General features: G+C 36.1%; 1 protein-coding gene across 1 annotated transcript; it reads left to right on the top strand.

The window, feature by feature from the left end:
* The first annotated feature begins 7,562 nt into the window (after positions 1 to 7,562).
* On the top strand, positions 7,563 to 8,355 carry LOC133321006 (clavesin-2-like). The gene is made up of 4 exons (XM_061530112.1): positions 7,563 to 7,640; positions 7,708 to 8,019; positions 8,117 to 8,253; positions 8,319 to 8,355. The coding sequence occupies exons 1-4, from the start codon at positions 7,563 to 7,565 to the stop codon at positions 8,353 to 8,355; spliced, it is 564 nt and encodes a 187-aa protein (XP_061386096.1).
* Positions 8,356 to 10,526: the final 2,171 nt, after the last annotated feature.

The raw sequence follows: 10,526 nt of genomic DNA on the forward strand, positions 1-10,526 counted from the left end.
TGTATTAGATCCTATTTTAGTGTGTATTATTTGTCATATGCAATTCGGCATGTTATCTAGTTAAAATGTTTTTTAGTTTTATATTAATATGGTTTTGATAAATATATCTAGAAATGAAATGGAAAACTAACAGCGAATTTTAAATTAGCCCTTAGAAATTTCGGAAGTTCTTCTTATAGAAGACCAAAAGGTTCTCTTATAAAAGACAAGACGATTTTTTAAGGGTAGATATCTATTGATTTTATAGACGAGCGAAGGGAGTCATTATAGACGAGCGATGGGAGTCTTTATAGACGAGCGATGGGAGTCTTTATAGACGAGCGATGGGAGTCTTTATAGACGAGCGAAGGGAGTCTTTATAGACGAGCGATGGGAGTCTTTATAGACGAGCGAAGGGAGTCTTTATAGACGAGCGAAGGGAGTCTTTATAGACGAGCGAAGGGAGTCTTTATAGACGAGCGAAGGGAGTCTTTATAGACGAGCGAAGGGAGTCTTTATAGACGAGCGAAGGGAGTCTTTATAGACGAGCGAAGGGAGTCTTTATAGACGAGCGAAGGGAGTCTTTATAGACGAGCGAAGGGAGTCTTTATAGACGAGCGAAGGGAGTCTTTATAGACGAGCGAAGGGAGTCTTTATAGACGAGCGAAGGGAGTCTTTATAGACGAGCGAAGGGAGTCTTTATAGACGAGCGAAGGGAGTCTTTATAGACGAGCGAAGGGAGTCTTTATAGACGAGCGAAGGGAGTCTTTATAGACGAGCGAAGGGAGTCTTTATAGACGAGCGAAGGGAGTCTTTATAGACGAGCGAAGGGAGTCTTTATAGACGATCGAAGGGAGTCTTTATAGACGAGCGAAGGGAGTCTTTATAGACGATCGAAGGGAGTCTTTATAGACGATCGAAGGGAGTCTTTATAGGCGAGCGAAGGGTGTCTTTATAGACGAGCGAAGGGAGTCTTTATAGACGAGCGAAGGGAGTCTTTATAGACGAGCGAAGGGAGTCTTTATAAACGAGCGAAGGGAGTCTTTATAGACGAGCGAAGGGAGTCTTTATAGACGAGCGAAGGGAGTCTTTATAGACGAGCGAAGGGAGTCTTTATAGACGAGCGAAGGGAGTCTTTATAGACGAGCGAAGGGAGTCTTTATAGACGAGCTGAAGAAAGTCTTTATAGACGAGCTGAAGAAAGTCTTTATAGATAAGCTGAAGCTGAATGGAGTCTTTATAGACGAGCTGAAGCCAGTCTGAATAGCGTTTTTATGAAACTGATACCGATACCAACAATCGGATTGGAGATTTGTCATAAAATGGCAAAACCTCAAAAAGTGGACACATATTGACGACGCATTTTAGGTGGAAAATGGATATAAAATCCCCAAAATACTGCAATTTAAAGGGCAAAATTATATGAGGCCATCACCAATGTGGGGTGGAAACTGCTGGTTCAATATGACAATTGTCATTGCAGAAAAAAATTTGTATGAGTACGTCCCTGCACCTAAAGCAGGACCAATATTGATTACATCTTGTTGGAATTACCGATCGTAGTTATGTTTATATAGGGTCTAGGCCTAATTGCGGGTCGATCTATTTTATTCTCGAACCTGACGTTCTAGAATTTTATCTCCATATCCTTCGAAGGTAGAATGATTACACCAAATGGCTAAATCGTTTTTGAACTCCATAGGTTCATTAACTTAGAATTTCGTGTAAAGAATATCCCCCATACTATGGTGGAGTGCGGCTATTCGAAAATTTTTTAATCGGTATTTTTCATGAAATCTGAAAACCCTAAAACGTTGTCCGATATTGATTACGCATTCGGATTGAAAAACGCGCTCAAGAACCCCAAAATACGGAAAATTGGGGGGTACCCTTATATGTGAGCTGTGCCTAAACTTGAACCGATAATGCCCATCTTCGAACTTGACCTGCCTGCAGACAAAAGACGACTCTATGGTAAATTTTGGCGATCTATCTCAATTCGTTTAGAGGCTTGAGTGATTACACAGACGGACTGACAGACGGACATGGCTATATCGTCATAGAATTTCACACTGATCTGGGGACTGCCCCCAAAAGGGGGAGAATATAAATAATTTTTGGGAGAGAGATTTGTTACCAAATGCGACTACAATATTCCAAAATTACAGCGAATTCGATTGAAAAACACGGTAAAACCCCAACAAATACGGAAAATTGGGAGTACCTTTATATGGAGGCTACCGGGTAAAGTGGACCTATATTTATAATTCTTAATAGAGAATTCTGGTACCCAATAAGAACTGCATTTACCAAATTTCGGCAAATTCATTTGAAAAACGCGCTTAAGAAGCCCAAAATACTGAAAATTCGGGCCTACCGGAAAAAGTGGGCCCATATTTATAATTTTTGGTTTGATTACCCAATAAGAACCTTTGTACCAAATTTTAGAGAATTCGGTTGAAAAGCGCACTCAAGAACCCCAAGATACCAAAAATTACGAGGTACCCTTATATGGGAGTTTTGCATAAACGTTTACCCATCTTCGAACTTGGCCTGCCTGCAGACAAAAGACAACTCTATGCAAAATTTCAGCACTCTATCTCAATTCCTTCAGAAGATAGTGTGATTACAACAGACGAACGGACATGTTTAAATTCTCATATTTTTACGCTTATAGGGTCGGAGATGACTATTTCGATTAGTTACAAACGAAAAAAAAAAAACTTAATATATCCTCCATATTATGGTGGAGGATATAAAAATTTATATATAACATTTGTTTGCGGCTTTGAAAAAAATGTTATAGCCACTTCGACGAGAAATTGTGGTTAAAAACTTAAAAATAACGGAAATGGGGTGTCACATTTATCAGAGGGGTATATCAAAAATTGACAAAAGAATGACAAAATATAGCCACTACCATGGGAAATGCGTTTAACCGCATTTAACCCATGAATACGGACAATAGAACTATATGATTGTATTGGCGTTATGTCAAAACATGGGGCTATATTGATAAGTTGCTAATTTTTGACAGGAAACTTCTCAAAATACCGAATGTGTTGGCTACCCAGAAAATTAGGTCAATATTAAAAATCCAAAATATAAAATTCAAACCAATTTGGTTAAAACTCTTACCCTAAAAATTGGAACAATATTGATCACTTTTAGTATGAAGATTGCCTAACCAATGAATTACAGATGATTAGGTTGAAAAACTTTAAATGGGGACTACCCTAAAAAGTGGACCGATACATCCTATTTGCTATTCCAGACATCATAGAAGATTTTTTTTCATAGAATTTTATAGAGCTCTTTTCGAGGTAAATATTTCGTCGAAAATTGTTTTGAGAAAAGAAAATTGTTATAGAAAAGTTATATGTCTTCCTGAGCGCATGAAAACGTGTATAAATCACATTGGAGAATATTGTTTATGATAAATATTCGCAATTCTATTATTAAACCAAAATATATATAGAACTTCTCAAAAAAAATGTCATGGACGACTAGAAGATATTCTTATAAATGCCTTCCTTGTCTTCACAAAGAACAACAGAAGGTCTTCCCATACAAGAAAATAAGTTATTTTCATAGAAGACCATATGGTCGCCTTAAGAGCAAAAGGTATTCTTATAGAAAACTTGAAAGTTTTTTTCATAAAAGACCATAAGTGAACCGAAAATCTTCTTTTAGAAGTCCAAGCGATATAAAAGTTTTCCCATAAAATACCAAAATGTCGTCTCTTAGAACAACAAAAGGCCTTCTTATAGAAGACCAGAACTTTTTTGATAGAAGATCACCGAGTTTTCTTGAAGAGTACAGAGTCTTCTTATTGAAGACCAACCGGAGACCAGTAATCACCCAATACCAGACTAGTAGGTCTTATAGAAAAGTTATATGTCTTCTTTTAGAAGATCAGTAGGCTTCCTATCGAATATAGACGACCAGTATGTCAACATACGGACGACCATTAAATTTTCTTATAGCAGATTTTTGCAATTGCATACCAAAGTATAAATTTAAGTATTTATAAATATACATTCCCACCTAATACCCGAGTTCTTTGCAAAATCATGATCCTCTCTTATAAACAAAGTTTGATTTTTAATCTATACATACATATGTCTATATTGCAATTATCAAAATATCTCCAAAAACTGATCAATATTTTAATAATTATATAATATCAAAACCGTGAGTACATTTTGGGATAAATTAAAATGAGCAGCCATGCGAAGAGAATTATTCCAAAAATTTTGGAATATCATGATTCGAATTGTCATTCAAATAAATCTGTTGGTAGTTACTTAAAAACCTTTTAGCTAATAACTTGTTTTGTGTGTTTTTGTTGACAGAATTTATTTATAGAAAGTAAAAAACAAACAAATAAATACAAAATATAACAAAATGGAAGTAAAAGGAGATTTGGAACAGGAAAAAATTATTGATGAGTTACAGTCATGGTTTGAAAATAATCCCAAATTACCAAAGAAAATAAGTAAGTAATATAATATTTTGCTCTTGGGAATTTTCGCAAAGGGAGATTCGGACCAAAATTCCGAATACAAATTTAATAATCTTATGTGAAATATTATTATTACCCGATAGAAAAGCTTGACTCGTGATAACCTGCGACCCAAAATCTCGTTTCTATTGTAAACCATAATACAGTCCTGAGTTAAACTCTTCCGCTTTTGAAGGTTCTTGTATCGGTAACAAGTTTCATATTGAAGGATTTCAGATTGCCAAAATTGTTGGTGAAATAAAATCCACGTCTTTGGAATAACTATTATTATACATATAAGGTGAAGTGTATATTAAATTTGTCATTCCGTTTGCATGAAATCGAAATATTCACCGGAGACCACCGCCTGTCTGTTGAAATCACGATAGAGATCAAAATATTTGAGATAGAGATAACTGATGAATAAAAAATAAATGTTAAAAAGTCCTTTTAAAATTTTCTAGCTAGGGCCTATTTTACGGAGCTTGAACAACCTACTTTCTACACCATGACATAGTCCCCACATAAAGGTCCCAATAGACTTATAGAATTTTTGAATGCACATCACGTGGTGGAGGGTATAAAAAGTTTGGCCCGGCCGAATAAGGAACTTTTTAATGAAGATGCAATTACAGTTGTAAACCACTATTTTGAAGACCTTGAGGAAAACTGTTTTAATCGAGGAATAGAATTGCTAGAAAAGCGACTAAGTGTATTGAAGTTTCAGGAGATTATATTGAAAAATAAAAAAAAAAAAATGAGAAACTGACTATTCTCTTTCATTGATAGGCTAAGTTACTTTAAATGTCCTAACCGCATTAGTCAATGTGGCTCTAATTGGGAATGTCATCATGTCTTAAAAAAGAGAACGAATAAACAAGGGCAGCAGTTCCCATGCATATCTAATATCACCTTGCCTTTTCCTTCGTGTGGAAGACTTCCCATTTCTTTATCAGCAGTGACTTGTTTTGTAGACCAAAAACATCGAGTATACATTCCATCGTCAATTCGATTTCCCAACTTCTCCTCGACTCCCTCACTCTTGTTATTGGGTGTTTCTCCGGCTCTGCTTTTTTTACCTCCTCCTCTTTAATCCTTGCCTTCTCAATCTTGAAAAAGAAGGCATTGAACACGTAGTGCATTTTACCCTTAATCTTGACCAGTCTAGCCATTGAAGATCTACCTAGGACCTTCCTGTTGAAGGCTTCCCCTTTCTTCACCAGCAGTGACTTGTTTTGTAGAGCATACGTTCCGTAGTGAATTCAATGCCCCAACCTCTGACGAATGCCTTTGCCTTTCGTAATTGAAGAATGTTCCGTCTACTCAGTAGCTTAAGTTTGATAGTCTCATTTATTGTGAAAATATATGCTACTAGTTTTCTCAGGTATTCACCTCGGGTCACCTTTTTTAGTTTTCCATACACATTATTGTCGTCGATCACTGAATTGCAAAGCTCGGTTCGTTCGCGTCACCTGGCAACCTTTTCATAAGATGGCCGAACCTTACCAACTGTTGCTGCTCTCTTCCTCTTTTTTTAGTTCGGTTAGTCCTTTTGGAATTCCTATGGATTCTCGCGATATCGGGTAGGTTGTTTTCTTTTTTGCGGGTTTCGTTCGCTGCTTCTCCGGAGACCTAACACGATGAGGGTTAGGTCTCTTCTTCCGAGAAAGTGAAGGAAAAGTCAGACTTATCCTTCTGAGCATCTGTTCAATTTTATTCCTTCACTTCATTGTGGTCATTTTTCGCCTTTGTGTTTCAGAGAGATTCACGATATCCTTGCGCACTTCCTCAATCATCTTATCAAACTCTTTGCTCTTTCGGTATTCTAGAACGGTTTGTTATATCCTCATGTTCGGACTCAGAATTTGAGTTTGAGACTCTTCCTGTTTCAGAAGGTTGGATCGAGATTGCACTTCCCCTATGGTCCTAAAACTCAGATTAATTTCTACGTGTTAGCGATCTGTAGTCCAGGGTCTACAGATGCCAAGAAACCCTTATCTGTAGGATATTTTTTCCCACAATCATAGGACATCGAAGGAGCGTGAAACGTTGGCCGATTAATGGCAGCCGCCGGTACTGAGTTATTAAGGCTTGGAACCGTAACTTTATTTTTCATCGTACTTTCCATATTTATTTTTTGTTTTAGGTAAACACCCGCATAGTCAGTGTTGGTCCGCGGGGACAAGGCCTAAAAAAAGCGATCAGGCTATCAAATCATCCAACTTCCCCCTATCTGCCACCTGTGGACGCGCCCTGTAGGAAATTGATAAACTCCCTACCATCTAACGGTACCGCCAAATTTTCGGTATTATGTAGATTTTAGGTTTTTAGATGATTTAGGTTTTATTTGAGGCTAGTACCCGCATTTTCCAACCGAAAAAGTTCTTATTTGGCATTTCGGAGTTTCGAAGGCTGTCATACGTCTGCGCAGCTCGTGTTTTGATCATCTCCCCTTTATATGGTAGCTAGGTGAATTTTCAGAATTTCGAGGCATATAGTCGAATTTTCGAACGGAAAAAGTTCTAATTTGGTATTTCGGAATTTTGTAGACTGTTATGCTCAGAAAACTATTGGCCCATGTTTTGACAAATCCCTAATGTTTGGTATTTTGAGGATTTTATATTTTGGATTCTCTTTAAGTAGAAAATCTCCCTACCATCAATTTTAAATATTGGTCCATGTTTCGGGGTATATCTCCTATTTAGTAATTCTTCAGATTCAGATTCTTTAGCCTGATTATCTCTATTTTGGTACTTCGTTTTCTCCAGGCCGTAATTTACACGATATTGTAATCTGACCTGAATAACATCGTCATATTTTTGCTACTGATATTTGTATACATATTTTTCAGATCGCATACTTTTGACACGATTCTACTACTGCATGTACAAGGATATTAAGGAAACGAAGAATTTAATTGAAGTCAACTATGGCCTAAGGAAAAATGCAGAAGATGTTTTTATACGTCGCGATCCCACAGATAAAGATACTCTAGCTTCTGGCGCCTATGCGTAAGTATTTATTATGTATAAAATATGTGTGGATTCTACTAAATCATTTTTACAAATTTTCCAGAGATATGGTATTTCTGCCAGGATTAACACCCGACAAATATCGGGCATCTGTTTTGCGCATAAGTAATCCAGATCCAAATATGGTAAATATTTTTAAAAATGTAAACATTTTGTTATCTAATATACCTATTGTGATATTCTCATTTACAGATGGATCACCTGAGAGATATAAAAACATATTTCATGGTATCCGACTATCGTTTTGCTTTGCCTGACGGCAAGGACCCAACGACAGGCAATAGCCTTTTGGCCCTGGGCGAAATAATTATTATTGATATGCAAAATTTTACAATGAAACATATGACACGCGTTTCGATCAGAGCCTTACGCGTTTCCATAAACTATTTGCAACGTGGCTATCCGGTGCGAATAAAGAGTATTCACCTGATCAATTGTCCGCCGTATATGAATAAAATTATTTCATTTGTACGGCCGTTTTTGAGTAAGCAGATTTTGGAGTTGGTAAGAAAAATCTGAGATTATGAAATGAAAAATGAAATGAGTGAGAGGAAATGAAAATTATAAAAATTAAAAAATAAACACATTTTTTATTACTTAGCTACATTTCCATAATGAAAATTTGGAATTGCTGTACAATTATGTACCCAAGGAAATGTTGACCGAGGAATATGGCGGCCCAGCACGAAAAATGAGCGATCATAAGGATCAGCTTCTACAGTCGTTAATAGATACAAGGCATGATAAATATATTTCCATACATATAACATGAAATAATTTGTATATTTATTTTATTTCCACAGAAATTATCTTATGAATCACGATTACTGGAAGGTCTAATGGACTTTAAGAAAATGTAGACAATTTTTTAAGATATATAACAACTTATGTTTATGTATTAAAAAATAAAATTAAATGAATGCCAACAATTGATTTTAAATGCATACGTATTGAAAATGGAATAAATCGGCACACTATATGTTTGTTTTTGCGTTTGTAACTCAGCAAAATAATAATTTCCGACCCTATAAAGTATATATATTCTTGATCAGCGAAAAAATTCTATGACAATCTAAGCTTGCACGTCTCCTGTTGTAATCACTCTAAGCTTCAAACGAATTGAGATAGATCGCCAATATTGCACAGAGTCGTCTTTTTTGTGCAGGCAGATAAAGTTCGAAGATGGGATATATCGGTCCACGCATAGACTTAGCTCTTATATAAGGATAAACCCCCCCCCCCCCATTTACGGTATTTTGTGGTTCTTGAGCTCGCCTTTCAACCGAATTCACTGAAGTTTTGTACAATGGGTTATTATTGGATAACAAATATATCCAATAAGAATTATAAACATCGCCCACATATTCTGGTAGCCCCATATAACGTTACGCCCCAATTTACGTTATTTTGGGTTTGAATTCTCTGAAATTTAGTACATCAGGTTCTTATTGGGGTCCAAATCTCTCCACTTGAAATGATCAATAACGGTACACTTATCTGGTACCCCATATATCGGAACACTTCCCCCACCCCCCCCCCCTTACGGTATTTTGGGCGCCCAGTATTTTCCCAAAAATTATTTATATTCGTCCCCTTTTGAGAGTAGTCCCTACATAACCCCATTTAGTTAACTAATTTGTTCCGCGTTATGGTGGTATTGGGGGATATTCTATAATCTAAATTGTCAGTTTATACCCTATATAGTGTGGAATTCTAAGACGATGTATGGATGTAAAAAACCAAGAACGTCAGGTTCGGAAATGAAATATATCGGCCGGCATTTAGGCCTAGGCCCTATATAAGAATACCTACTGATTTAATATTTATGTGAACGAAAATGTTAGGTTCGAAATTGAGCTGCATAGGGCCTCAATTAGGCATAGGGCCACATAAAATGTAAACTCCAAATGTTCGGTAATTCCAACACGATGTAATCAATATTGATCCCCTCACATATAACTTTGCCCTGTAAATTACACTATTTTGAGGATTTTATACACATGTTTCACCCTACCATGCGTCGTCAATATCAGCCCACTTTTGGGGTTTTATGATTTAAGGAAAAAACTCCACTGAAAAAATCTCCACTTGTTAAATTTTGGGCACGTTTTTCAACAGAATTGGTTCTAATTTTTCAACCTAATCATATCACAATTTTGGGTTCTCACTGGGTAGAAAATCTTACTACTAAAAATTATCAATATTGGTCCACTTTTTAGGTTAGCCTCCATATAACGCTACATCCCAAATTTCGATATAATAAGTATTTTGGGAATGTGTTTCAACTAAATTAGTTGTTTATATTTTGGATGATCGTTGAATATAGAATCTCCCTGCCAAAAATCATCAATATTGGCTTAAGTTTCCTAGTAGCACCCATATGATGGTACATCTTGTTATTCAGTATTTTGGGAGTTTTGGGCACGTTTTTCAACTGAATTGAATCTAATTTCATTTTTCAGTTTCTCATAGGATGTGAAATCTTCCTACCAAAAATTATCAATATTGGTTTATTTTTTGGTATTGCTCTATTTAAAATGGTATCGACCAATTTTCGGCATTTTGAAGGCTTTGGCCGCCTTTTTCCCATCGTTGTGGTTTTAATTTGGAATAAAGGGTTCTTGAAGGCTGACATACATAAAAAAATTATCAATACAGGTCCATGTTTTGACCTTGCCCCATATTAGGTATCGCCTATTGTTTAAGGTTTTAGCGGAATTTTCTCATTGTTGTTGATGTAAATTGACTGTCCGGGATATTATAGGGTAAAACAAATTTTTGCCAAAAATTATCCATATAGACCCCACATAAAGATCCGACCCATTTTCAGTAATATAAATTCCTGCTGAATGAAAACATTCTTTACAGAAATTATTCAATATAGCTAATGTCCCGTTTATTTTATAGTATGTTGAAGTTCTTAACCTATGTTTTCAACCGGAGTGTCTGTAATTTGCAACATAATTTTTTTCAGAGCATGAACAACCTACTACCACATAATGTAATAACAT

The sequence above is a fragment of the Musca vetustissima genome, unplaced genomic scaffold (genome assembly GCF_032173495.1).
Source record: "Musca vetustissima isolate MV318-11 ecotype Yass unplaced genomic scaffold, APGP_CSIRO_Mvet_v1 utg372444, whole genome shotgun sequence".
Taxonomy (NCBI): Eukaryota; Metazoa; Arthropoda; class Insecta; order Diptera; family Muscidae; genus Musca; species Musca vetustissima.

Excerpts from the sequence above, each read along its gene's own strand:
- LOC133321006 (XM_061530112.1), top strand. The coding sequence starts at position 7,563 with ATGGTATTTCTGCCAGGATTAACACCCGACAAATATCGGGCATCTGTT. Across the intron at positions 8,020-8,116 it reads GTAAGCAGATTTTGGAGTTG|CTACATTTCCATAATGAAAA; the intron begins GTAAGAAAAATC and ends TTTATTACTTAG. Across the intron at positions 8,254-8,318 it reads CAGTCGTTAATAGATACAAG|AAATTATCTTATGAATCACG; the intron begins GCATGATAAATA and ends TTATTTCCACAG.